The 25242-nt window shown below is 35.6% G+C and overlaps 4 protein-coding genes, 1 long non-coding RNA gene and 2 pseudogenes across 6 annotated transcripts in view; 1 reads left to right on the top strand and 6 right to left on the bottom strand.

Annotated features, from left to right (window-relative positions):
- Positions 1-436, bottom strand: part of LOC110421364 (E3 ubiquitin-protein ligase RSL1-like) — a 2944-nt gene extending 2508 nt beyond the window's left edge. The window contains exon 1 of the mRNA XM_021434952.1: positions 372-436. The gene's annotated coding sequence lies outside the window, so the exon portion shown is untranslated. The remainder of the gene's footprint in view (positions 1-371) is intronic.
- Positions 437-1698: 1262 nt separating this feature from the next.
- LOC149526841 (uncharacterized) lies at positions 1699-5748 on the bottom strand. The gene is made up of 5 exons (XR_016351596.1): positions 5450-5748; positions 4628-5356; positions 4455-4480; positions 3344-3455; positions 1699-2660 (listed from the first exon to the last, which is right to left on the bottom strand). It is a non-coding gene; the product is annotated as an uncharacterized LOC149526841 (long non-coding RNA).
- Positions 5749-6021: 273 nt separating this feature from the next.
- Positions 6022-7109, bottom strand: LOC110421700 (Late embryogenesis abundant (LEA) hydroxyproline-rich glycoprotein family). Its single transcript, XM_021435347.2, has one exon. It carries the CDS (start codon positions 6749-6751, stop codon positions 6104-6106), a length of 648 nt encoding a protein of 215 aa, XP_021291022.1. The 5' UTR covers positions 6752-7109; the 3' UTR covers positions 6022-6103.
- A 4480-nt stretch (positions 7110-11589) lies between these two features.
- LOC110421936 (coatomer subunit delta-1 pseudogene) lies at positions 11590-13533 on the bottom strand (annotated as a pseudogene).
- A 233-nt stretch (positions 13534-13766) lies between these two features.
- On the bottom strand, positions 13767-15750 carry LOC110421906 (uncharacterized). 2 transcript variants are annotated; one of them, XM_021435632.2, is made up of 2 exons: positions 14991-15750; positions 13767-14272 (listed from the first exon to the last, which is right to left on the bottom strand). In XM_021435632.2, exons 1-2 carry the CDS (start codon positions 15587-15589, stop codon positions 13963-13965), a joined length of 909 nt encoding a protein of 302 aa, XP_021291307.1. In that variant the 5' UTR covers positions 15590-15750; the 3' UTR covers positions 13767-13962. The 2 variants fall into 2 exon arrangements, with proteins under 2 accessions (XP_021291307.1, XP_021291308.1); XM_021435633.2 differs by having other exon boundaries at positions 13767-14115.
- Positions 15751-17099: 1349 nt separating this feature from the next.
- LOC110421608 (uncharacterized) lies at positions 17100-20060 on the top strand. Its single transcript, XM_021435232.2, has 5 exons — positions 17100-17246; positions 18805-18909; positions 18996-19454; positions 19540-19595; positions 19704-20060. Exons 2-5 carry the CDS (start codon positions 18852-18854, stop codon positions 19893-19895), a joined length of 765 nt encoding a protein of 254 aa, XP_021290907.1. The 5' UTR covers positions 17100-17246; positions 18805-18851; the 3' UTR covers positions 19896-20060.
- A 3144-nt stretch (positions 20061-23204) lies between these two features.
- LOC110421361 (polyphenol oxidase, chloroplastic-like) lies at positions 23205-24980 on the bottom strand (annotated as a pseudogene).
- Between the last annotated feature and the right edge of the window lie 262 nt (positions 24981-25242).

Raw genomic sequence — 25242 nt, 5'->3', positions numbered from 1 at the left:
GTGGTTGTTTCGCCATCAGGCTTTCGCGAGGAGGGACGTGAGTCCTTGTTATCCCCAAACCTTCTTCACTGTCTTATTTTTTATTTTTTTTTTCCATTTACTTCAAAAGTTGTCATGTCGTACGTGGAAGTTTCCCACTCGTGTGTTCTACTTCATATCGAGTATGTATCAGTGATGTCATATTGTCACGAAACTAAGCCCCCGAACCTTCCACGAGCTCATGGTCATGGATAAACATAGATTCGAGACCAACATCAACATGGAATAAAATAAGTTGATACCATAATTCAACCAAGTGTAAACAAATAAGTCTTGAAATATTAATTTTTATAAGAAAAAACAAAAGCAAAATCTAGGAGTAGTAGTAGTACCGATCACATACTCCAAATCGAGAAGCTTAATTAGATTTCATGGCGGCAAAGAGGGCAGGAGTTGCTTCTTCCGTTAAAAAGCCAATTGGTAATACAAGTTTGGTGATAGACATGGCCGCATGAGACTTGCTTAGCATCTCCCTTATCAGATTGCTTTAAACTTTCAATGCAAATTGAGCAACTACCACTTGCATTCTCAACCGTCGCCATCTCCGAAACCAAACGACTCACTGCTTCTCGCCTTGCTTCGGGATTCTCCGTCATCGTCATAGCATCCGCCAGGTCATATTCTTGGCTGTAGTCAGGAACGGAATTGCCTCCTGAAAACAACCATAACAATTTTAGAAGTGCAAAAGACTGAAGAAGGCCTGCTTGAATGAAGTGGGAGCTAGGCCTAAGAATTTCTAACCTAGGTATCGGTTGAAACTTGGAACAGTGACTGAAATTTGGAGTGAATGTCCTTGTCCAGTTATATTGAGCTTGATGAAGACAGTAATGCTATCTTGCAAACCTTCTAAAATTATTAATTATTCTGATAAATTTGATTGTTAAACTGTAATTTACTTGGTTTTTTTTTCCCTCATAGGTTGATACTAGATCAATGCACTAGAATAGAAACAAGAATACAAAATAATATATAGGCAAACCAACTTACAACAAAGTTACGTACCTTGTGAGTTCCACATTGTTTTCAATTCTCAAGGAATGTATCTTCTTCTCTCTATAAATTTTTCTTTAAGTTTTAATGTGGGCAAAGTTAACAACCCTTATATAACAATATATTCTAGGGTTCCATTAGGTATAAAATATTCTAGGGTTCTTTTTTGGAAAAAAATATAAGGTAAAAAATAAAAAATCATGAGATTTGATGAAATATACACTTACCATAATTAGTTTGAAAATTATTCTCTTACTTAAAAAAAAAATAATAGTATTAATTATCAAGTTACGTTTACATGAAAAAACAAGTGTTCTCTTTATATTTTATTTCCTTTTTGGTTTGTATAGCAATATTGTAGCCCCAAAATTTTACCCTTACAAAATATATATTACTCACGTGAAGATGTGAAACTTATTTATTGAAAACTATATTTATCATATTTATTAATATCATTTTTAATAAATTTATATGCTAGACTTAATATTTATTTGAATTTCTTCAATTAAACATGGCATTGATATTAGTGTGTGTTGAGAATGACGTGCTTGCTTTAACGAGTATTTTGGGCGAAACTCTGATGAGTATGCTCTGACTCTTCTCCCCAGGTATATATGTATCTCAATTTTATTAGAATATATGCAATTACATCAGTATTCTGATATTAATAAAATTATTTTATTTTGATTGGAAAAAAATATAGTCTTCTAAAACTGCAAAAGCAGCATGTTCCACTCATTTAGGAAGGCCTGTACGTCCTTAGTATCATTGAGTACTCGGTTCGCTGTTACCTTCCCATCTACCAGTTTGTGCCCCAAGAAACCGTCTCCATAGCTTGTTGCTACTATACTGTGCCATTAAACAGGACAGCAGCCATGTCATCAAAGTCAGAAGGATGACCACCCCCTATGTTGACTATTGCTTTGGAGGAGGAGACCAAATGACTGAGAAACCAATTCTTCATCTAAGCAACAGTTTCAGTGGAAAAGTAAATATGATTTGACTCCAACCATATTTAAACAATCACAATGATCAGGAGGAGGCAGTTGCTCAAACAATATGAGCAGAGTGTTTGTGTTTCTATAGTTTCTCTCTTCAAATTATCTTTTCTCCAATATTTCTCAAACCAAACAAAAGTCAGTTATAAGTCCAAACATAAGAATTCTCGCATATAAAGTCAGCTCAAATGTATACTTCTCTTGTTATATTCAGAAATGTAGGATGCAGAAAGTGAGCCATGTCTTCTAGCCAAAAAGAGAAACAATCACCAATGTATAAGGCAATCGGTATAATTCATAACAAAAGGTACACAATCAAGCGAGTTGTCACATTAAACCAAAGATTGATGGTAAGATGTAGGCAATGGTACAGAATAAGACATTAGAATCAAATGCTGAAAAGTCCTAAAATTTAAGAAGTGTTTACTTCTTTTGCCAGTCATTTGCATTTTCATAACCCAAGCTGGGCTATGGCGATCTTCCGGACCACTTAAGATTACTTGCTGAATATATATTACTGTTGTCAAAATTCAGTATCACAATGGATAGTGAGTAATGGCCCTAATGTTGTATCCACCACGTTCAACATCCAATCTCATCCAGCAGGATTTCTTCCAAAAATAAACTTCATACCTGGGTGACAGTCACTTTATATGACATATCAAAGCTAATCATAGCATACCAACTCATTACAAGACTTTGCCATCAAATTTATCATGTATTCTCCTTCTCTGTATAAGGTGAGATTAAATATGCTGAACATCCTATCACAATCAAAATTGCAAGCAAGCATAACATAATAATGTCTTTCTATACTTTATAATGTACGCACTATTTCAAAAAATTAAAAAGAAAAAAAGTAAGAAGTATATAAGGTATGCAATTAATTGTGAAAAATGTGGAATAAAACCTTGTTAGACCATATTCCCTGCTCCCTTGGCAATTCTTTGCTCCAAGTTGTCTCATCACCAGACTCAGAAGTGGAGGACAGAAACTCTAAACCGTTCACAACTCTCATTTGATGTTAAGTGAGGCTACTGATGCCTCCTGCATTATCAGTTTCTAAATTAAATGTGCTTATCTTAACCATATCCTCTTGATGGTAAAGTGAGTTATTTTCAATAGTTAGAATGGCTTTTGATAGGGAATGAGGAACCCAAAATTGTTTTAGTTGGAATATCTGATGTTTTGTAGGTTCTCAAGTGCTGAACATTGTCAAATAAAAAAATTCTATCTGCAAATTTCAAGTAGAACTCATAAGTAGACTCTTTTTGCCATAGTTTGCCATAGTAAATAATGCAAAATGATTCAGCTACCTTCTTTATGCAGCTTTGGCTTTGCTTGGATACTAGTTTCTTCAGCATCACAATTCCAGCAATCTTTGCATTTCACTACCACATATGTCCTCTGCTCCATCTTTCTCTTAGCCTGTGGTATATCAAAATGCTTAAAAAAAGTAACTCAGTTGTTTATGCTGAGTGCCTATAATATGGGTAAAAACCTTAACTGATCACCCATATTAAATCCACGTACCAAACTTGCCACCAGTGCATGATTTGTTCTATTATCTTGCACCAGCAGCTGTAAAAGTTAAAATTGCCATCCTACAGTTGTCTTCAGTGTTGAACAAGAATGTCTTGTTACAATAATAAAGACCATAAGTTCTGCATGATGGCATGCTAATAACTAACATTTGGATATGATATGTAATTACAATATGATTTTCCAAACCTGCTATTTATTATATCCTATGAAGAAAAAATTTAAAACTAAAGTATGCTCCATTTTGAAAATTCTTGAAACCAACCATGTAAATTTCAAAAACATCATAAATGCCATTACACACGTGCAAGAAAGGCAGAGCCAAAGGATATCTGAAACAGAAAGCAGTAAACAAGAGCTAAACAAACATGCAATTCAGTAATCCACATATAGTATGCAAATTGATTGTTTCTTTTCTGAGCATTTAGTTTTTTTTTTTTTTTGTAAAAAAAAGTAAAAAGAATACAATATATGCAAGTTAGCACAGTGGCAGAGAGGTGTTCTCAGAAATAATCATATGCGGTAGACCAATAGACATCAAGAATCAACTTGAGTACTGCTGTTACCAAAATCTGTTACTAATGACAGAAAGGCAGCATTACCTAAGAGGAAAACAGATCCCAACAATCAAAATTCAGAGGTAAAAGGTAAAATGGGTTACTTCTGAAAATGACCCCGTACTGGTCATTAAAACTAAAACGTACACCAAACCAAAGGGGAAATGATTTAATATTACACCTTTTTTGGCCATTGTTAGATTACTATTTACGAGAAAGAGCATAGATACGTAAAAACTGGATTGCATGGATCAAGCACATAAAAGACATCTATTTAATGCTTCAATTGAATGAAGATTTTTGGATCTGTTATGGAAAGAGATAGTACCTGGTAGAGATTGTTTCTGACTGAGACTGCATAACAGTCCAAAAATTTATAAAATTAGAGAATTTCAAAGCATGCTAGCTAATACAAATAATTATTTGCTCACCATAAGTAGGAAAACAGAGGCAGAAGCTTATGAGATTAGAATATATGAACAATCTGAAAATTGCACTTACTTCCTTCAGACATTTCCATCCTGTCCTGCTCGCAAACCAGAGCATCCATGATCTCAGAATTCAGGTCCTAAAGGCTGGATTTTCCATTATATGCAGCAGCATAAGCAGGATATTGTTGGAACAAGTGTTACAGGTATTGCAAGGACATCGTGAGCCATCCCCACCAAGTGTAGGGAATCTGAGGCCACCAACCTAGTTTGTCAAAGAACACTGTTTCCAAGCAAAGCAAAGGCTCTTCAATCAAACTCTGACTTCAAGATGCCACCTCATAGCTCTGCTTGCAGATGCATATTTCCTAAAGGAGTCCAGCATATAGTAACCAGCACTGTGTGATGTTGAACAACTAGAATCACCGCAGGGTGAAGCAGTTGTTGTCAACTTGCGGGGATCAATTGCATACTCATAGTAGACATCAGTAAGAGCTTTAGAAATCTGTTTAATTGCACCTGACTATCACCATAGATCTCAATGTATGAGAACTCCAGAAAATTTAATTTTTGGGGTCAAGAAACACTGTAAAAGAAAAGCCAACCATATCTCACATATGGAAGGAATTCCTAACCATTCAATCGATGTTTCACTCTTGCAACTGAAGCTCAGAAGTGAACAAGCAGTTAGCTCAGGATTCTAATACAAGTCACGAGTTAAAGATTAACACCTGAGTTAAGTTCTTCAAAAAATGACTTTCTGCAAAGAACCCCATCCTGTGCTCTACATTTCACAAGGCATCTATTACATCATGAACAAAAGCATTAATATTAATCTATAAAGAGTCATCCATATTCAAGAACACATTAGCCAAGACAAAGTTAGGAGGATTACCTGTTTATAAGGTCCTTGTTCTTCCACTACATAATTAATCATTGGGACAATCCAGTTCTTCAAGCCATCAAACATGCGAGACTCAAAGGTTTGCTGTTCATCAATCGTATTGCTTCATGAAGAAGGAAAAATTCTACCACAGAATGATTGTCACCAGTATAATGGCTCAGTAGCCTGGTTGCAGCAGCAGGATGAAGGCATGACTTGCAAGAATCGACAGAACTCATTGGTTGTGAAATGAAGGGATAAAGGAGTAAATACCAAAGCATTCAAAATTCTACAAGCTGAGAAATTAATTGTTATCCAATTAAGGGGAAAAAAAACTAATGGAGAAGGAATTTTGCACTTGAGGGGGAAATAATTAGGTAGAGTTTGAGACAAAATTCAGTGAAACAAGAAACTCATTTACATGAAGAAACCCGCATTTGTTGAAATATACCAGGTTCGGACTAGAAAATTTATATGTGTATAATAAATTTTATTCGCAACTTCCAAAGAAAATAACATCTACAACATCTCTATTTATGGAAAATAAAAAAAAAAGGGGTAAAATGTGAAAAGGACAGTGAGAATACGGCTACAAAGCAAGCTCCCGTTTAGACTGGATATAAGTACAAGCAAAATGTATAATCCAAAAAGAGAAAAATGAAAGCATTACAATTTTGTCTTATACTTGCAGTCTTGGTCCCCAACAGTTGCATTAGATAAAAAGACAGTAAAATCGCAGGAAGTGGACGAAACAACATGAATCTTAAACAGATTCAACACATTAACCTTGCCTGGAATCCTAGCAAAAGCGTTGAGAGGCAATTCACCACCCGAAACATCAGAGAAAAACTTGGAATCCGAGACCAATCGATCCGCCATGAGAGTCAGCGTCAAGTTCATGGGAGCCGCTGCGTCTGCAGGCATCTTGCCAGCTGGGATTGGAACCTCGCCTACCTGCTGGCCCCTGTAATTCAACTGGGCAGACGAGTCGGTGTACTTGAACCCAACTTTGTTTGGGTTTTTGATTGTAAGATCCACGTCCAGGGTAGCGTTCAGCAACACTTGGAGTCTGACCACATCCAGGGAAAACTTCAGGTTGGCTAAGGAGACAGAGTCGATAGTCGTGACGGGGCGTTTGGCCTTGAAAACGGTGAAAGCAAGGATCACTATCAGGATTATGATGAATAACAGAACAGCGATCACGGCAAAACAGATGTTTCTGCATTTACGCCTGCGCCTGATGGCCCTGGCGGCTGAACTGGCTGGTTCATCCATTGATTTCGCATTCTTCCTTCCTGATGATTCCACCTCCATAATTGAGAATTCTTTCAGCCACGCCGAAAAATTTGCAGATTTCTTCTCTGAGTTGGTTTTTAATTTGACTCAAAAAATAAAAAAAAAAAACCAGACCAAAGCAATCAAAATGAACACAAATAGCCCATGGTAGCAGCAACCCAACAACTAAAAGCAGGCTAATAAAAGCGTGGAGCCTAAATTTCTTTATTGTTCCTTAAATAAGCTAAGCTAAAGGAGGGAGATATGAATGAATTGTTATTTATTGCTCGCCAAATTCACGTGATAACGATTAGTGGAGAGACTAAACTATCTTGCTTCCAAGAATTCCCATTCAATTTGGAAAACTTTTTCCTCCACAAGGTCAGATTGTAATGTAGAAAAATATCAAATCAAGCATTGATGGGCATTTATATATGTTTTGCAGTTAGGCAGTCTGAGTCCATTGTTTCATGCGTTTTGGGCGATTGATCCTTAATAGTTAATTTAATTAGCATTTTGACTTTCTCATACACTTGATTGGAGTCTCCTTTGCCTAATTTTTTTGGTTTTGATTATTTTAATAAGATTTCATATTCTTTCCTTCCTTAGCTCAAGAAGGTTGGGCTATCTTTTTCTTACTTTTTTGGTCTTTTGAGTTAGTGTAAGATATTCTTTGCCTACGTGGTTTCAAAGCAATGGAAGTGTGAGTCTCATCACTAATAATCTAATATAATATGCCCTATACTAACCTCATTTGCTTTCACTAATTTTTTATAGTTGTTATATTAAACTACATATTTTTGTATCAAAATTTTATTTTTGAATATCAAATATCATATCTTATATGATAAAAAATTTAAAATTAACTATAAATAATATATATATGTAAAATGAAAAAATTTAAAAAGTTTATATTTATTAATAGAATTGAAGATTATATGGTATAAATGAAAAGATAATTGTTTTAATTTAAACTCTCAAGATAATAGTATATTTTTAAATAAAACATGCATTTTACATGTTAATTTATTAACTAAAAATTAAAAAATATTTAACATGTTGAAGCAAAAGCTGAGTTTATTTTTATTCTTACTTTTTTGTCCAATTTTTAAATTGTAGGTTGAATCTACGAAAATATATAGTTTTTCACTTTTAACCTAAAAAAAATAAAAAGTAAATTTTTAATAGTTAGGTAGGATAAAGTTCATAAAAATCCATTGTATTATACGGTATATTGTACAATACTTATTGTGCATTGAAGGATACATTTAATGTATTGTACAATATGAACAACGTATAATGCAATATTGACAACTATGCCGGTTTTCAAGTTAGATTTCAAGTATGGTTTTTGATATTTACAAGATGAACTGATAGATAATTAAATATCTGCGATCCAAATGGATCTCAATGAATTTTCTGCAGGGAAGCCTATTTATTACTTTGAAATAAAGACACATCATAAAAGATTAGGTATTGATGATAATTTAATTTGCTCATTTCGTCTCTTTATTCTGTTCATATTTTTTGTTAATATTCCAAAGTCCGTTATCTTTCAATAATTAATATTTTTATTCTTTGAATTTTTAAATAAAATTTTTAAGAATTTTTAACCTTTTTAACACCATTCTTTTATTAAGATTTTTAAAATTATAACATAAAAGACAATAATATCAAATTTTTTTCTGTAAAAATCAAATAAAAAATGAAATGAGTAATTAACTTGAATACTCTATTTAGGTTTTTTTTTTTTATAAATAACATTTAAAACACTTCATTAATGTAGGTTCTACATCTGTTATGTGAGACACATGGACGATCTTGAGTTTGACATTAATTTATTATTTATTTTCATTTAGAATATTATTTCATACAGATCATGCCAAATTAATGTGAGATTGTCCTTTGACTGACGTATATCCTTGGATAGCGACTGCGCTTCTGGAAACACATTCAACGTTTGCCAGGTGGGATGCTAGTAAACATGTTGCCATGTGCCACGCGTTGGTGTTAACAGCTGTTTTGGCCTTAATTTGGCGTCGGTTTGGACGTCCGGTGTCGTGTGAGATCTTCCAATTCCTGCTTCCTCCAGGAAAATGGTAAGTATACTAGGCTTCACTTTCACACTAAGACCTCACAAGTTGATCAATTAGTTCAGATAAACTTAAATCTTATCACCCTTTTTTAATGCTAATTACCGATGGAAAGTAAGTTTTTTGAGGCTTAAGCAGATTGAGTTGGAGTCATGTAATAAACTTCATCTGTATGTAGACATTCTTATGTGAACAGCAGCCCTGCCCATGCAGGGTGGGGGTGGGTTAGGTAGGTAGTTGACGATGACTGCTTCTAAAAGTCTATTATTATCCTGATCATTTTATCGAATTACCATCTCTCAGTTTTTACCAGTAATTAACTTTTGTCTAAATTTCAAATTTCCTAGGAGGCATTAGCTAGGCTGATCATGATGAAATTAAGAAATACATGACAATGAAAATACCTTAATTCATAAGAACACAGGGACCTTAATAACCTTGAGCTTTGATGAACTTATGAGCTAAATTTTAGCCATCGATCAAGAAGAAAAGCAATGATAAAAGGAATACATGACCATTAAAATGAAAACTAACTTCGTAGAAGAGAAATATGGGATAAAGAGAACAGGATAAACGACCATTGTCCCTTTCCTTCATAGATTTTTTTATTTTTGTTCTCTATCTTCACTGTTAAAGGATATGGTAATCATCTTAGTGTTTTCTAAAATGGGTCGGTAGTAATTCTTGGTATTGAGTCCCTGTCCAGGCTGAAGGTTCTTCGTTACTATTGCTTTATAAAATTTGTAAAGCAATCCTGTCTCAATGAGAAGGTGGATCTGTTTCCATTTTTTGCATTGTTTGTCTTGTTTTAAGGGGTTGTTTTGGGCTGTGCACTTGTGATTTTATGTGTCTGTAAATGCCTGTGTACTGTTTGGTTCTTGGCAATTACTTTGTAAGGCCAATATATGCTAGGCTTGAACTATGTACTGTCTCGATTATTAATCTATTCACTCGATTGAGCAAGTACACTTAAGCCATTTTCGTTTATCTTTTTAAATTGCTTCCAAATGCAAAAGAGAATATTTGGCACGTGCAGGTGGGAAGCATCCCCATGAAATCTTTCCATTGAACTTGCATTTACTTTTTCACAACTGAAAATGACCAAAGAAAGGGCAATTTTTCTGAACTCAAAGCACAATCTTTTAACCTCTATGATATATACTCTGTTTTATTTGTAAATTTATAATGTAGCATTGTTTATATACACGATATGTACGTCTCATTCCAGCAGAGACAACTAGTGGACAGTACTAAAACTCTTACCTGATTTCATATTCCAGCACCATCTTCACAATAAAGAAAACCTTCAACTCCAAGATCTAAACAAATTCAAAGATATTACGAATTTATGCATTAGAAAATGTAAAAGCGGAAATACTTTGTTTTCTTGATAATATTAATATATGATCACATACATGCCAAACATTTATAATGAGTGAATACGGCAGACGGGAGGTATCTTAAAGAGTGTCTTTGCCTCTAATATACTGATAGCAGGGGTGAACCATATTAAAATGTAGATATCGTTGCATAGGACAATGGCAATTCCCAACAATATAATTACATAGGAAACCACAAATCTGACCCATGTCTATCAAACCACCTTCTTCTTGACCATGATGAGAAGCATGTGGCGTTCCTGGTGAATCAGACTCGGTATAACTGTTTCCCTAGTAACTGCTATCGTTGAAGGTCCCAAAGTGAGCTTTCCTATCTGGAAGAGGCCCTGACGAGTTGTCGTGTGCGACAGTGAATACAACCAAGATAATTCAGCTCAGTCAATTTAGGCGGGAGCATGCCATTTAAGTTATCGTCGGAAAGGTCCAAAACCCTCAATCGGCTTGGGCTTAGGGAAAGTTGAGGGCATAGGTCCAGTTTGATTGTTGTGGGACGAGCTTAGTGAGCGGATTTCACTCCTGAGTATCCCAAATCGGATGGGATTGAGCCTGTCAATCGGTTGCGAGACAGATCAATTCCAGAAATTCACCCTGGTATGTGTGGGTCCCGGTCTGCATTAATTCCAAACACTGTTTCTTCATGTTCATGGACGAAACTACGCGAATATGATGTAGGATCTAGGAAATCCATGATCCGTGAAATCATAACCTGTCAGCCCCATGTCTGCCAATACTTGGTCCAAACGAGGAAAGCGAAGAATGGTATAGTCTTTTAGAGATGTATTCCCTGACCTAAGAGTTAAACAAGAAGGTTTACGACCAGAAAGCTTATTTCGAGAAAGATTCACGATGCTTGACATGTGCTTAATGTGCATAACTGGAAGGGGGTTTCATCATTCAAGTTATTAGCTTTTAGGAGAAGTATGTTCAAATTTGATAAAGTGCCGATCAGTGCAGAGTTACTGGATGAGTAGCCTTGTATCAGCGTTCCACTCATTCTATTTTCCCCCAAAAGTACAATATCTGGAGCCACCAGATTGCATAATTCCATCGGAATGTAATGGGTGAAAAATGAGGCATCTGTCATCAAAGTTGTTACCATCCAAATATAATTCCGTCGGCATATTAGGGCGAAATATTGCAGGAAAGATTTTCCCACTCAGAATGTTATTTGGCAGGCTAAGAAAACGCTAAATAAGCTACTCATGGCCAACTCTTCGGGTAATCCTCCAAAAAGTGAATATTGTCGGGCACGTCTAAAATTGTTAAACACCATACACAGCGCCCAAACAAGGAGGAACATTGCCTTGAAAATATATTGATAAATCTTAGATCATGGATGTTACATAGAAATATATATATAAATAAAAGACTAATCTTACAGTATTATAGTATAATACTAAGGTAGTGTAATTTAACTAAGAAACACTGTTGTATTATAACTCCGTCGTATCATAATTTTTTTAGTTCCCTTAAACATCAAAGTTACTGATTCCACCATCTTTTTTCAGTGTGACGTTGAGGATTTCGTCGGCGGTCAAAGTGATGGGATCAGTAGGGGGAGGTGCGGCCACTCTGGTCTGGCCTGCCTTTGGTTGCACATCTTCGACTATCAGTTCACCTTCTGCCTTCAGGGATGCCAAGAACTGGTTTGTTTTTTGTGTTTTGCCAAGCTGCATGCCAAGACCTTTAGGAGGAGCAGTTGCAGATGGAGGTTGGCGGCCTTTAGGCTTGGTAGAGAAGGAATCAACTTCAGTGGTTTATCCAAACCCAGAACCACTTCCGCTACTAGAAATGCTCATATCACTAAAGCTACTTTCAATTCTTCCAAAGCCCATTGACATGAACCCTCCTTTATCAACTCTCTTCTTATCAATCTTGCTCTTCCCAATCTCACTAGCTTTACGCTTCATGACTTCCTTAGTTTCATTTATCTTGCTCTGCAATACCAGCTTGTGCAACTTCTCTTCAAACTCTCCATTTCACAGTATTGCTTAACCTGTGCAACAGTCACATTTTCCTTGTGCCCAAGACAGATGACTTCATAACAAGCAAAGGTCAGCTCTATATCAGTCTTGCCAATACGTACCCTCCTCATCTAGAGAGTCAGAATATTCAGGTATCAGCTTGGAGAGCAGTCTTAGGGTCTCCAAATCTTCAATAATGTTGCTCTGTTTGTTTGTTACAAGTAGCAGATAAAGAGCTTCTATTGGTTAATAAACATAACGCACATTCTCAGTCTCAACATTTATATGTGTGTTGCTTTCCTGTGCCCACCAACTTAGGAAAAGCCGCAAGCAGACCTTCAATTCTTATGCGAGTCATGTCCACAAATTGCTCGGAGACAAGCACTTTGCCAGATTTGCTTATAATAGAAGCAGCGAGTACAACCATCTTGGCGTATCGAGAAGCAAACTACGTAGTCAATACCAAAATTGAAGCTTTAATCAGAGAACCTCAGATCTATATCAGCAACCGTGCACGTAAATGCCAAATATCAAAAATCCAATTGCAGCTTTTGGCAGCCAAGAAAATGAAAGAAACGAAAAAAAACAACAGCTTCGACTGAATACAGCCTTCACCAATTCTCGATCTTCTTCATTCCTGCGACACTCCTGCCAATATAGCTTCGGTTAGTTCTAACAGAGGAAAAGAAAAGTGAAGAGAATCTGAATTGTATATTGATAAATCTTCTATATTAGATAGAGAAATATATATATGTATATAAAGTTAATTCTAAGCTTTCTTCCTGGGGGATGCATGGACTTGCTTTAGGACTGCTGCGGAGATCGGGATTCTAGGGAGCGGGTTGGTTCTGTTCTGAGCTTCTTGTTGGAGCTGTAGGGGTCAGTCCCTTCCTTTTGATGTTTTATGCCTTGCGCAATGTTCATATGTTTAGGGAAACAGTCTCTCTAGCTTTGCGGACCCTTTACTGCCTGTTCGGTTGTGGTCAATGAGGCAATAAGCTGAATGTTTTGATCTTGATAGGATAGACGAGTCTTGTCTACAACCGCCAGTAGGCTTGTGTGTGGCCATTCTCTTTGTAATTGCGAAAGTTGTTACTTGAGAGGGAGGCGCATTGGAGCAATGTGAAGTGATGTCTAAAGTTGACCAAAACATGAAGCAACTTTCCCTTCCTATGCATTTTCCTTGGATATTTTTTTAGATAACAGCAAATCCATGAAATGAAACAAAATTCTGGAAGAGATTAAAGTCCATTTTTGTTCATTGATTTCTTTTAGTTATAAAAAATCAACTACTCCATCTGTCTCATAAATAATGTTTGAATTTGACTTTTTATAATCAAATTTTGACTTCTAGAGTCTTAAAATTTTTTATCAAAAGCTTCAGTGTGTTTTTGTGTTTTTTATATATATAAAAAATTTATTGCGTTTTAAACTTATATAAAGAAATTAGTTATCTTTATATTTCATACATCTTAATTATTCTTTTTAAATAAATTTAAATTTAAAACAATCGAAGTGAACAATATCTCTTTGAAAAATAGGTACATATCCACATTCTATAATTAAATGCATTTCTCTTTTCATTCTGTTTTTTTTTTTTTTAAAAAAAGAAGCCCTCAGATTTCCTCAAATTGTTGTTAAAAAAAGAGAGGTAAAGTTAATACATGTTGATCAAAGACTAAACAAGCATATACATATTATGTTTGAGTTGAAGAAGGGTGAAATGTTAATGCAAGAGTAAAATATACACATATGGTCATCCATTATTGCCTCTCAAGGAAACAGAGTGCACACTAAGCCAAACAATAACGAAAAGGAAGACCACAACTATATACAGGAGAGGATACAGGTTGACATCCATCATCATATTTCCCAAACTGAGCTTGCATCCACATCCCCTGCTCGTTAACTTTTTCCCGCACTGGTAGCAAAACTCTGTCTTGCATCTGCACCCCATCATCATCAACAATGTTAATACCATTGCTTTCTTCCTCTTTAGTTTCTCTGCCCATCATAACCCTCCCCAACAAACAAACAACAAAGAATCCTCTGTTTCTTATTAGTCCATTGATGGATGTTAGTATCCCCACAGTTTCCTTTGATCTATTTTAAAAAGAAAAGAAAAAAAAAACCTCAAATGGTAATGTAGCACTTCCCAGCAGCATCCGGAAAGAAATAGAGAAAGACCTCTTCAAGTCAAAAGTAATTATGAATGGAAGAAAAAGGCAATATAAAAGGACACAAAGGACAAACGTATGAAGCAAGGCTGTCTAATATGAATCCGAAAGATGCTGTCAATTTGCTTAAATTAAGGGTCCCAACTCCAAGAAGTTAATTCAACTGCATTGCTGAATCTTGATATTCAAATTCAAGACAAACTTTACTTCTAGCTTTTCTTTAACAGTTAAACATCAAAAGAACAAATTAATTATAACAATATTTTAATTTTCATCATAGTGCAAATTTTGGGTCCTTAACTGAGAAGGTTTGGAAAGTGTGAAAGAGCATATCATTATCATTTTCATTTTCATACTAAGTTATCTTACTGTTACTCCCATGTTGCTCCCCTATCATTCAACTCTCCATCTTGACTTTGAATTTCAAAACAATGATTTTGATGAATCTAACCGATTCTAAACTTGGTTGATTAACCAGCTATGATTGTAAACAAAAATAACACCAAGATCAAAACAGAGCTAAATCCCAATATCCTTGGCTGAAGGAAAGGATTTAATATAATTTGATTGACCCTTTTTAAAATCACAAATGCAGTCTGTAATTAAAGGATGAAGTATTAGAGAGAGAGAGAGAGAGATCAAACCTGCATTTAACAAGAGAGCAACCTAGGAGACGCTCAATACAATGACCACAAGCAGGACACCTAGTCCACTTCTTTCTCTCAACAAGCTGCCCGAAAAGAACATCATTCCTATCCCTCATTTGCTCACTCTCTTCACACTGATAACCAGCATGCCACACAGTTTGACACTGGAAACAAAACAGTTGCTTGCAGTTGGGGCATTTTGATTTCTTCACATTCCCTCTACACTCATTCAGCACCAGAGCCATGCAGTTCCTGTTGGGGCAATAGCTTCTTTCAGACCCTAGAAGAGAACTCTCGCACAAAAGATCAGACCATGAAGAAAATAGGTCTGGCGATATCATTGGCCTGCATATGAGAGGATCTAAATGGAATTGGCAGTTTGGTTCGGGGCAATCGATTTTCGCTGTGCTGTCCTGGACCTTAACTTCTATGTACTTGGCTATGCAATCTTGGCAGAAAGCGTGTCTACAGATGTTTGCATTCTTGAATTTCTTGCTTGGCGATGTCGGTTCGATGCAGATCTTGCAAGTGAAGCTAGATTCATCATCTTCTTCTCCTTGAGGGTTTTCCAGGGCTTTTCCTGTAGAATTTCCCATGTCGAGTGGGAAATATCAAACTTGAGTCCAACCTAAATAGACCATGTATCTTGCTTCTTATGGTTTCTTTCAGTCATTGGGCTAGCAACCCCTATGATATATCCCCTTAAACAAGTAAACAATCTCACTCGGAATTGACTTTTTATAAAAAATTTATACTTATTGAGATACCCTAATATTTGGATCTTAAAGAGTAAATTCCATTTATTGCTCCTAAAATTTAACCCAAAGTGTCATATTCATCCTCCTATTTTGCAATATCAAATTTTTATCGTTAGACTTTCCATTTGTATCAAGTAATCCTTCTGTCCTTCTAACCCTTTAACTCACAAATTAACGTACGTACAACTGGTGCTTAGATTAACAAAAGAATTTCGGTATAAATATTTATTAGATGATAAATAAATATGTAAAATTTAAGAGCAAAAATGATATTTAAATCAAACTTTAAAGACAATAGATGCAATTTTATATATTCAAAATTGAACTTGAGAAATATACCATAAAAAAAAAAAACCTTTCATTAGTTATACGTATCTAATTTTATCTTTTTAAGTCACACATTTGGAATGAAAGTGTCTACATAATTACATATGAAGTCGTTTAGTCATTTTTAAAGCATGAAAACAACACCTCTAAATCAAATAAAACTTTAATTTTTTTTAATAACAAAAAATACCATCTTTGTTTTTTTGAAAAATATTTCCCCAGGGATGTGCCAGTGTTTTAGGTGAGAGAGGAAAATGTCATTGCAAAGTTGCCCATAGAAAAGGCAAAGGTAGGCAGCTTCTAAGAAATTGCATAGAAAAGTATGGAGTTGCGTTTGAGAAAAGTCAAGCTGAAGAGAAAGGGTTTTCTATCACGATCCGTATTTCCGTTACTAGGAAAAAAACATTGGCTAAATCTACCTTTCTAGTGTGGCTGAAGATACCCGCAAAGGAATTGCTGCCTACTTCCTTTTATTTCTTTATTTAAAGCTTAGTATAGAAATAGTTGTTGTCCTTATTCAAAGTTTTTCTTTCTCTCTTTTCCTAAAAAAATTTTTAATATAATATTGTTTGAAGAAGCTTAAAGAGAATAAAACAAGTATTTAAAATAATTTTTTTATTATGTTAATATTACTAACACTAATATTTCAAGTTAAGTTGAACTGAAAATGAAAACTGTTCGGACTCACGAACTTAGGCCAATAACAAGTTACTAATTTTTAATATAATATTATCATACCTATCATTTTTATAATATAATATTTATCATGATTAAGAGATTTGTTCCCTAATTGTGAGGGGTGGAATGCATTCTTTTGTGGATTAGGAAGCCCAAAACATGGGCCTTAATCTATTCTTAAAGAGACTGCTCAATAGATTTGAACTTCTGATGGATCGAGCCCACAGCCCAATTCGAAGGCCTAAAAGCTTTCTGCAATTATACGTCCAACAAAGGGGTATCCTTGTAAAACCGAAACAAGTTACCGTTGCAACTCTAGGCTCTTCTCTATAAAGCATAAATCGACTCTTTCTCTATTTTTCGAAAGTAAACATAATCGAAATAGTTTAAAGAAATAAAAAAATTTCAACAAAGAAAGCAAAGTGCAGATCAAGAGGAAGATAATTCCAAAAAAGAAGCGAGCAGAAGATTGATTCATTAAAAACCCATTGTGAGTTTTTACAGTTTCAGTTTTTTTATTTATTTTCTTGATGAAGTTCTTTTTTTCAAGAGAAATATTGTGTATAACTTTAATGGTTGAGAGAGAAAAGTGAGATCTTTTATTTTCGGAAAACTTTATTTAAATATTTGAAAAAATTTTAATTCTCTTTTATTAACTTAAGGTGGAAAATGGTGAAGTGGGGTTGAATTGTTTTAAATGGAAAAGCGTAAAAACAAAGAATTAGGTTTGGCTGTTGAGAAATGATGGGAAAAAGGAAGGGATAAACCAAGACTCGCCCATAGGTTAGCAGTAGCGTAAATTTCTTTTCTTCCTTTCCGGGATTTTTGCCTTTTTTTTTAATTGGGGGTTTGTGGGGCGGGGGAGGGAGTGATTTGATGACTTAGGGTTTACGTAATTGATTGAAGTGGAAAGTACAAAACAGAAAGTAGAATTACTAAATTATAGAAATTTTTTTTATCAGCACTAACACCTTCAACAAAAAGGACCATGGATCATTTAAAAACTATTTGAACTTGTTTGATTTAGTTGTTTGTCCTTTGGGATTATCAAAGAAGTTAAAATTTTGGTTCTTCCTGTTTGCTACATGTTTCCCTATAAATTGACAGTTTTTTGGGTTTGTAAATCGAGGTTTGGCTGTTACATGTTTCATTTGGGGCTAATTAGATGAGTAAGACTCTTTATGTGCTTCAGAGTTTACTTTTGGGAAATTTTTCTAGCAATTGATGATGCTTTAAACCGGAATTAGAATAAAAATTAGAGACTTATTTAAGTACCTTATGATAAGACTGAGAGAAAATATATTGGCAACTCAAGTATTCGGCATTCTTTGTTTGAGCTTTTTATCGGGTTGTTGCATTGTGTTTGTTTGGTTTGTTTAATAGTCTGATTGCATTTTGGACTAATTAGATGAGTAAGACTCTTTTATGTGCTTCAGAGTTTACTTTTGGGAAATTTTTCTAGCAATTGATGATGCTTTAAAGTGGAATTACAATAAAAGCTAGAGCCTTATTTAAGTACCGTATGATAAGACTGAGAGGAAATATATTGGCAACTCAGGTACTTGGCATTCTTTGCTTGAGCTTTTTATCTGGTTGTTGCATTGTTTTTGTTTGGTTTGTTTAATAGTCTGATTGGATGACTGCTGTAATCGATTAGACTATTTTAGTCAACATAGATGGCAAATGGTACTTGATTAGAGGCATATATTTGAAGCTACATTCTCACTGGAGAATCATCTAATCTTCAGTTGGTTGGATAAGGTGTTTACCATTTGGGACCTAACTACCTTAAACAGATTCATATCTGGGGTGTCTTTTAGTTTGAAGCTTTGACATGACATCTTCTAATCCCTTATGAGAAACTGTTAGACTATATTGTGGATTTAGCATGTTTTCTCTCCCATCACTTGTTTGATTTTCCCCCATCTCTTTTCATATATTTTTTTGGTTGATCTTTTCTGTGAACTGGATGCTGTTTGAGTTTCATACCTCTTGCATTCTTAGACTATGACTTTTCTTCCCTTTTCTATGCATTGGACATCTCATAGGTATTACCTTTTATAGAAGAGGTTTGGATTCTATTAGCATTGCTCAGATGGCATCACGTACTGTTGGCTTCATTCAAGATCAGAATTTTAATGTTCACCACAATGGTAATACTCCTCACACTTTCTGATCTGTTTTTAGTTTACTTACTTTTCTTGAACTTGAGGTTGATATTTGCAAGAGCCTTCTACAGGTGCTTCTGTTGTGGGCAAGGCAAATATCTCTAAAGCGCCGAGGAAAGGCGGTATTGGTGGAAGGAAACCACTTGGTGATCTATCAAATTCAGTGAACCCGACCCCAAACCAGACATCAAAAAAGGAGAATTCTAAAATTTTTTCATTTGCTGAGAAAGAGACTGGTGCCTCTAAACTTACACATGATTCAAGCAAAAAGAAGAGTGTCTCTAAGGCCTCAGAGAAAGTGCAAACTGGTGGCAGAAAAGCTCTCTCTGACATTTCAAACTCAGGTAAGCCACATTTGCAGGAGACATCAAGGAAGAATCAAATTGCAAAGCTAAACATTTTGGCAGAGGATCCACCTCAACCCAAAGATATTGCAGGGGAAGGATTTTTGCATAATCATGAAGAATGCATCAAAGCACAGAGAAGAGCACTGAGCACAAATCAATTTTTGCAGATACTTGGATTAGATGGTAAATAAAGTTGATATTTATTCAGATATCTATTGGACTTAGTTTTTGGCTGGATACTTACATTTTTATGTATGTTTTTGTTTAGATTTCTTGAAACAGTCTGCATCTGCAAAGGAACCTCAAATGTCAAACAAAATGAAGGTCATTTTTCATCTCAATTGAGTTGTCTCATCTTAGTTCTTGTTCACAAGCTTACTAGCATTTACCATATGGATTGCCTTAATGAATGCTAGTTTACTTCTGTTACAGCATGAGAGTCCTCCAAGGTGCTCCGAACTTGGGCAGATGCCTGAGCTGCTGATTGAAGATCTGTCTCCTCCAAAGCATAAGTTGTTAAGCAAATTTGACTCAGCCCCACCTAGTCCAGAGCCACTGGATAATTATATGCACTGGGATGACCCTAAGTACATTCCCAGTTTTAAGTTGATTGAATCACCATAATGGTGAAAGTACTGATTTCCATTGCCTTTTTGTCAATTCTACCTGGTAGTATACTAGCAGTAACTCATGTATTACAAATTCTCGTGTTGTAGCTTGTACTGGATCTGTTGGCAACTTATGTTGCACTCAAGTTTGAGATGAAATCACAACTTTAAATTTTTAGCTTCTCCAGTTGTTATTTCTGTAAGCTGGTAGAATTGCATTATCCCTTTTACTTCTGTTAGGCCAATCCTGGTAATCTTTGCAGCACACATGTTAACTTTGAAGTGAATTATTCATCTAATTTGACACTCTAGGGGCTAAATTATGCTAAATGGATTACATTATTACACTCTAGGGGCAAGAGTTGGAGTGCCCAAAGTTGAGCTTGAGTGTTGAAAGGTGTTTAGGCAACTGTCTCCGTTGGCTCAAGCACATGAATGCTATCTATTTTTAACAAAAGAACCCGAAAATAGAAGATAAAACCAAATAAAAAAATCATGCCGGCAAGAAATTTCTGAACAAATCGACTTGGAAGTGTACACGATTCATTCTGTTGACAGTTGAACCTAGTAAACCAAAAGGAAATTAAATAAATGACAATTTATACTCTGATTAAAACACAGACCAGATTCTTTCGCCTTTTCATGATCTTGTGGTTGCATGATCGGTTCAATAGTCCTGTCTCAACCGACTTCAATAAAGCAGTTTGGTTGGTCAATCCCGTTCAAAGCTCCAAAGCTCCAACAATATATCCAAGGCCTGGATGCTGCGATCAACAGTGATGGGTCTATCAACATTGATGTCAAGATCATCTCCCTGAGATGGCATCGTCCATTGCTGGAAACTTGGAAGAAAAAGATACATGAGCGGAGGAATTAATATCTTACCTCTTAGCCTCTTTGTCGACGTAAACGGGCACGTACATTCCTGGGGATTTATCAATGGTTCTGGCAGCGTCCTCCTGATCATGACGAGACTCCGCAAGCCGCTGATAATCGTGGTACTCAAGCTTGCTTCTCCGGCATGTCTTCTTGAGTAAGGAACCGATTTTCGATGCCAAATTATTAATGGTGGAATCTGAACCTGAACGTCCATGTTTGTGATATCTTCTCTTCTTCTTCTCCAGGGCTTTGGTGTAATCGTTTCTTAGAAGCATTCTTGCTGTCCAAGCCAACACTCTTTCAAACGATGTCACAGTCTGCAAAACAAGTAATTCAACCAGAAAAAAATTAATGGAAGTTCATTAGGGTTGATAACAATGCCAGAATTGAGTATATAGTAAGAGTAATTACAGTTGCTAATCCTTTCCCGGGTTGGAATTGAATAGATTGAATTGAAGCCTATCACTTCGATGGTATACAGGAACTAGATACGGCCCGCTCGATTATTTAAATTAATTATATTATACAAATATTAATTCATATTTTAAAAAATAAATTTTAATAAAATATTTTTTTTTCTAAAATAACAATTTTTTATTTAAGCCAAATAGAGCTCTAAAATCGGACTTATTAGATATAATCCTACAAGAATAAATGCTATATTAACTAGGGTCATAACCTTGAGTCAACTCTTTTATCTTAAAATTTTGTAATTTTAATTAACCCACATAAAAAAATTCAAATAAAATATTTTATTTTTGATTTAAATACTGAAAACAGTTGGAATAGCTTGTTTAGTGGTGGGCATTGAAGATAAAATGCAGAGCCTAAATGCTAGAACTCAATCTCAGCAGAAGTTATCAGATAATGATTAGCTTGAATACATATCTGTATTTATCACTTGTGATAATTCCTTTCGATTTATCTTTGACAACAGTTTCTAATTTTATTATTAGTAGATAAAAGTTTTTGCATTAGAAAAACTTTAAATCATCTCAAATGCCATATTTGAAAAAAAAAAAAAGTTATCTAAGAGTTTGCAAACACTTACATAATCAAAAATTAAAATACACAAGAGGCAAACAATTATAAAATGATATAATTTTGAATTTATTCAAAATTTTAATTTCTTTTATTTTCATTTAGTGTTTAAGTCTTTAATTTCTTTTATTTTCAAAATTTGAATTAATTTTGAAAAGAAATTATAGCACGACGAAATAAAACACTCAAAAGTCTCCTAACAAAGTGTAAGCACGTAATCTTTTCAATATTAAAAAAACTTATAGTGTAGTCTAATATATTTTCTAGAAAATTTAATACAAAGACAAGTTGAGATTACGAAAAAATCTAGCTTGAAGTTAATTTTCCAGCTTGTGTGGGTGCATGCAAATTTAATTGTAAGAAAAATCAATCATTTTCAGCTAAATATAACTAGGAGTGTGCATGGTTGCGTTTTTATCGGTTTCGGTTTGGTTTTTGGTAAAAACCGACTAAAAATTTCAGCATTATAACTGATCGAACCACATAAGATGTAATGTCGATTTTGATCGATTTTTAAAAGTCTCAGTTCGATTGGTTTCTCTCTCTTGTTATTTTCACAAAATAACTAACAATAAAATAAAATCTCTCAAGTTTACCTTGCAATGATAATTGAAAAATAAAAGATTGATAAACAAGGGTAGTAGATCAATGGTTGCTGGTTTCGGAGGGTTAGAGAGAGAAGGAGTCAGGGAGAGGCAGAAAATAGGAAAGGAAGAGGGGAAATTAGGTCGGGGTGAAATTAGACAGAAAGGGGTAAAGGCTTTAAGGGTTTAGGAAAGGTAATTTTGTTTTTCAACAAACAAAAACTCATCGGTTTTTTGATCGATTCGGGGGGAAGGAGTCTCCCGAAGACCGAACCAATCGGCCTCGTCGGCCGATCGGAACAACAGACGATTGCAAAAACAATCGTCGGTTATTGTAACCGATGGTTGCGATGTAGACCCCTAAATATGACAAGAACCGATGGAATATATCAACATGGTCTAGACTAGCAGAAACATCATCCAATCCTGTCGTCTACTTTCTCTTTCAAGTTTCCAACCATGGCGACTTCAACTCTTTCTTTAATTGGGTGGAGGAAACTTCTAAATTGTAACCGCTAGCTACTCAGTCCCAGCTAGAAAGCTACGAAACACTGATTCCCGACGACATTTCCATCTTAATTTAAGTAAAACAGAGCAGATTAAAAATAACATGAAGAACTGCCTTATTTCAAAGCAAATAGTATTAGGGTAGGGTAAGACACCTTTGCTTAGATGTTAACAACGAATAATGTTACATGGATATTCATAGTAGCAGGACACTGCTTCTATGGGTGCTGTGGGCTTATTGAATTACTTTTACTTTCCATGCAAACTAGAGGATTTCAAACGTGGAGCATCAAATTAACTGATTAATCATCCAATTAATCTTGAGTAAACTCAATCTTGATACCCCAACAGTAACAACACCCTTTCCTTTTCTTGGCACCAAAGTCACCACAACACTGTCATCGTCCTCGGCTCCCAAATCCCCCAACAAATCTGCGAGCCCCAACCTTAAGATGTCTTAATTCTCTTCTCATGCCTAGCTTAGAGGCACATTCATAAAGCGCCGCGAACGCTGTGTGTTCTGGCCTATTGTCAAATCATCCTCATCATTAACATATACATCAAATTTCACCAATGAGTCTCTCTCTAACTCGATTTTCTCTATTACCAAATCTCCTCTTCCTCTTCTTTTTCCTTTTTACTCCTTGATTTCTTTGGCCTTGGAACGTTAACACTCACTATTTTGTCTAAAACTACTGGGAATTCACTGCTTGTTAAGACCCTTTTCTTTTTTTTTTTTGTTTCTGCTGCTAGAGCAATCCCAGGACCACATGTTGCCACTTTTTGGCGAGCTTTCGAGGAGTTGGCTTACATTTTAGCCGTGGAAGATCAACATCTTGATAAACGTATCCCATAGTTTTACTATCAATGCAATGACGAACTTTGGCACGAACAAGATTCGCATTCTCGTCATAGAAAAGAAACGAGGAATCAAGCCAATCTGGGTCATTGTAATCATTTCGCTTCCCTCCTAACGTCTTCCGAATGCTCCACAGCCTATCTACATTCGAGTGACGAGAGTAGAAAATGGGGTCCCTTCCCGCAGAGTAAAAATTCCCCATGTCTTCGAGATTAGGCTGGGTGTTATCACCACACCAGTTGTGAACTGTTCCATGAGGAATGTCCTCGAGCTAACCGGCTCCTGGATCAGGTTCATCACCTGCACGGTAGGGACTTCCTCGGAAAAGCTTAGTGGTCTTGCCATTAGATATCATCTGCCTATTCATGACTCTAAGATTGCTAGTGGTTTGATCTTTCTCCGTAGTAGTTTCTTCAGTGCCATTGTAATCAAGAGCAACCAGCGCCTGATGGTAATGGCTTCGGCTCCGGAGCTGGTCTTAGAGTGAAGATTTAGTGTTCGTATACATGGCAGGCATTTGCTTGCCGGGAGGAGAATCCCAGTTCCAAAACGGCAGAGCAAAAATTGGGCCATCATTCAACTTGGCCAAAATCTTCTCAAAAAAATAAAGGTAGTATCTATGAAATGGAAAGAACAGCCATGAGTTATGGACTTGAAACTCAAGATCAGAGAAACCCACTTGGTGATAAGCCCTATCACAGTAAGCCCAGTGAATATTTGCTCGTTGCATGAAACTACGTGGATCGTTGGCAGGAAGAGCTTTCATGAGTTCAATTGCCTTGGAATATTTAACTACGTTGGCATCATCAACTAAATGTGCAGCAGGCCTAACACGTAACGGGGAATCTGAAGAAGGTGGTTCAAAATCTATTTATGTTATTAATACTGGTGGGCAACAATTAATATTTTCACCGTCGGATATCTTTACATGGCCACATTCGCCCACAGATATTGGAGCTGCGAGTGCAAACAGGTCATCTCGGCTAAGGCTGGTTGCCCCGTCAAGACCTCCAAGGCCAATGAGAACATCTTCGGTGTTTTTGGAGCCGGAGTAAGATCTTGGTCACCATTTGCGGCTCTGCAGGATACGTCAGTGGGAATGAAAAACTTAGGCTTTTGCTTTCTGGCTATGGAAAATTGGGATGTTTTGGGACGGAATGAAAGGGCAGTAATGGAGATGGGAAAAGTGTTAAGAGGTGCTGGTGGATGATGATGGTAAAAGAGAAGCCATAGCTTTTTATTTACTACAATGAAGATTGGGAGACTTTGCATTGTATTTATAATGACATTGCAGCAAGACTTTTCTATGTTTCATGACTGACACAAGAAGTAATTAAGCTGCTTGAGAATGACTAAATTCTTGCTCTAAAACTTTGAATTTCTGGAATTGGAATTTCACGATTTCACTAATGTTCATCCTTTTTGGGCTAATATATGGACATGGATCATGACTAATCACTTTCAGGTGATCATTTTCACTTAATTATACAAGT

The sequence above is a fragment of the Theobroma umbraticum genome, unplaced genomic scaffold (genome assembly GCF_002168275.2).
Source record: "Theobroma umbraticum cultivar Fairchild unplaced genomic scaffold, ASM216827v3 scaffold_130.0, whole genome shotgun sequence".
NCBI classification, from domain to species: Eukaryota; Viridiplantae; Streptophyta; class Magnoliopsida; order Malvales; family Malvaceae; genus Theobroma; species Theobroma umbraticum.
The sequence above is the reverse complement of the archived record's forward strand: the minus strand, read 5'-3'. Positions and strand labels throughout refer to the sequence as shown.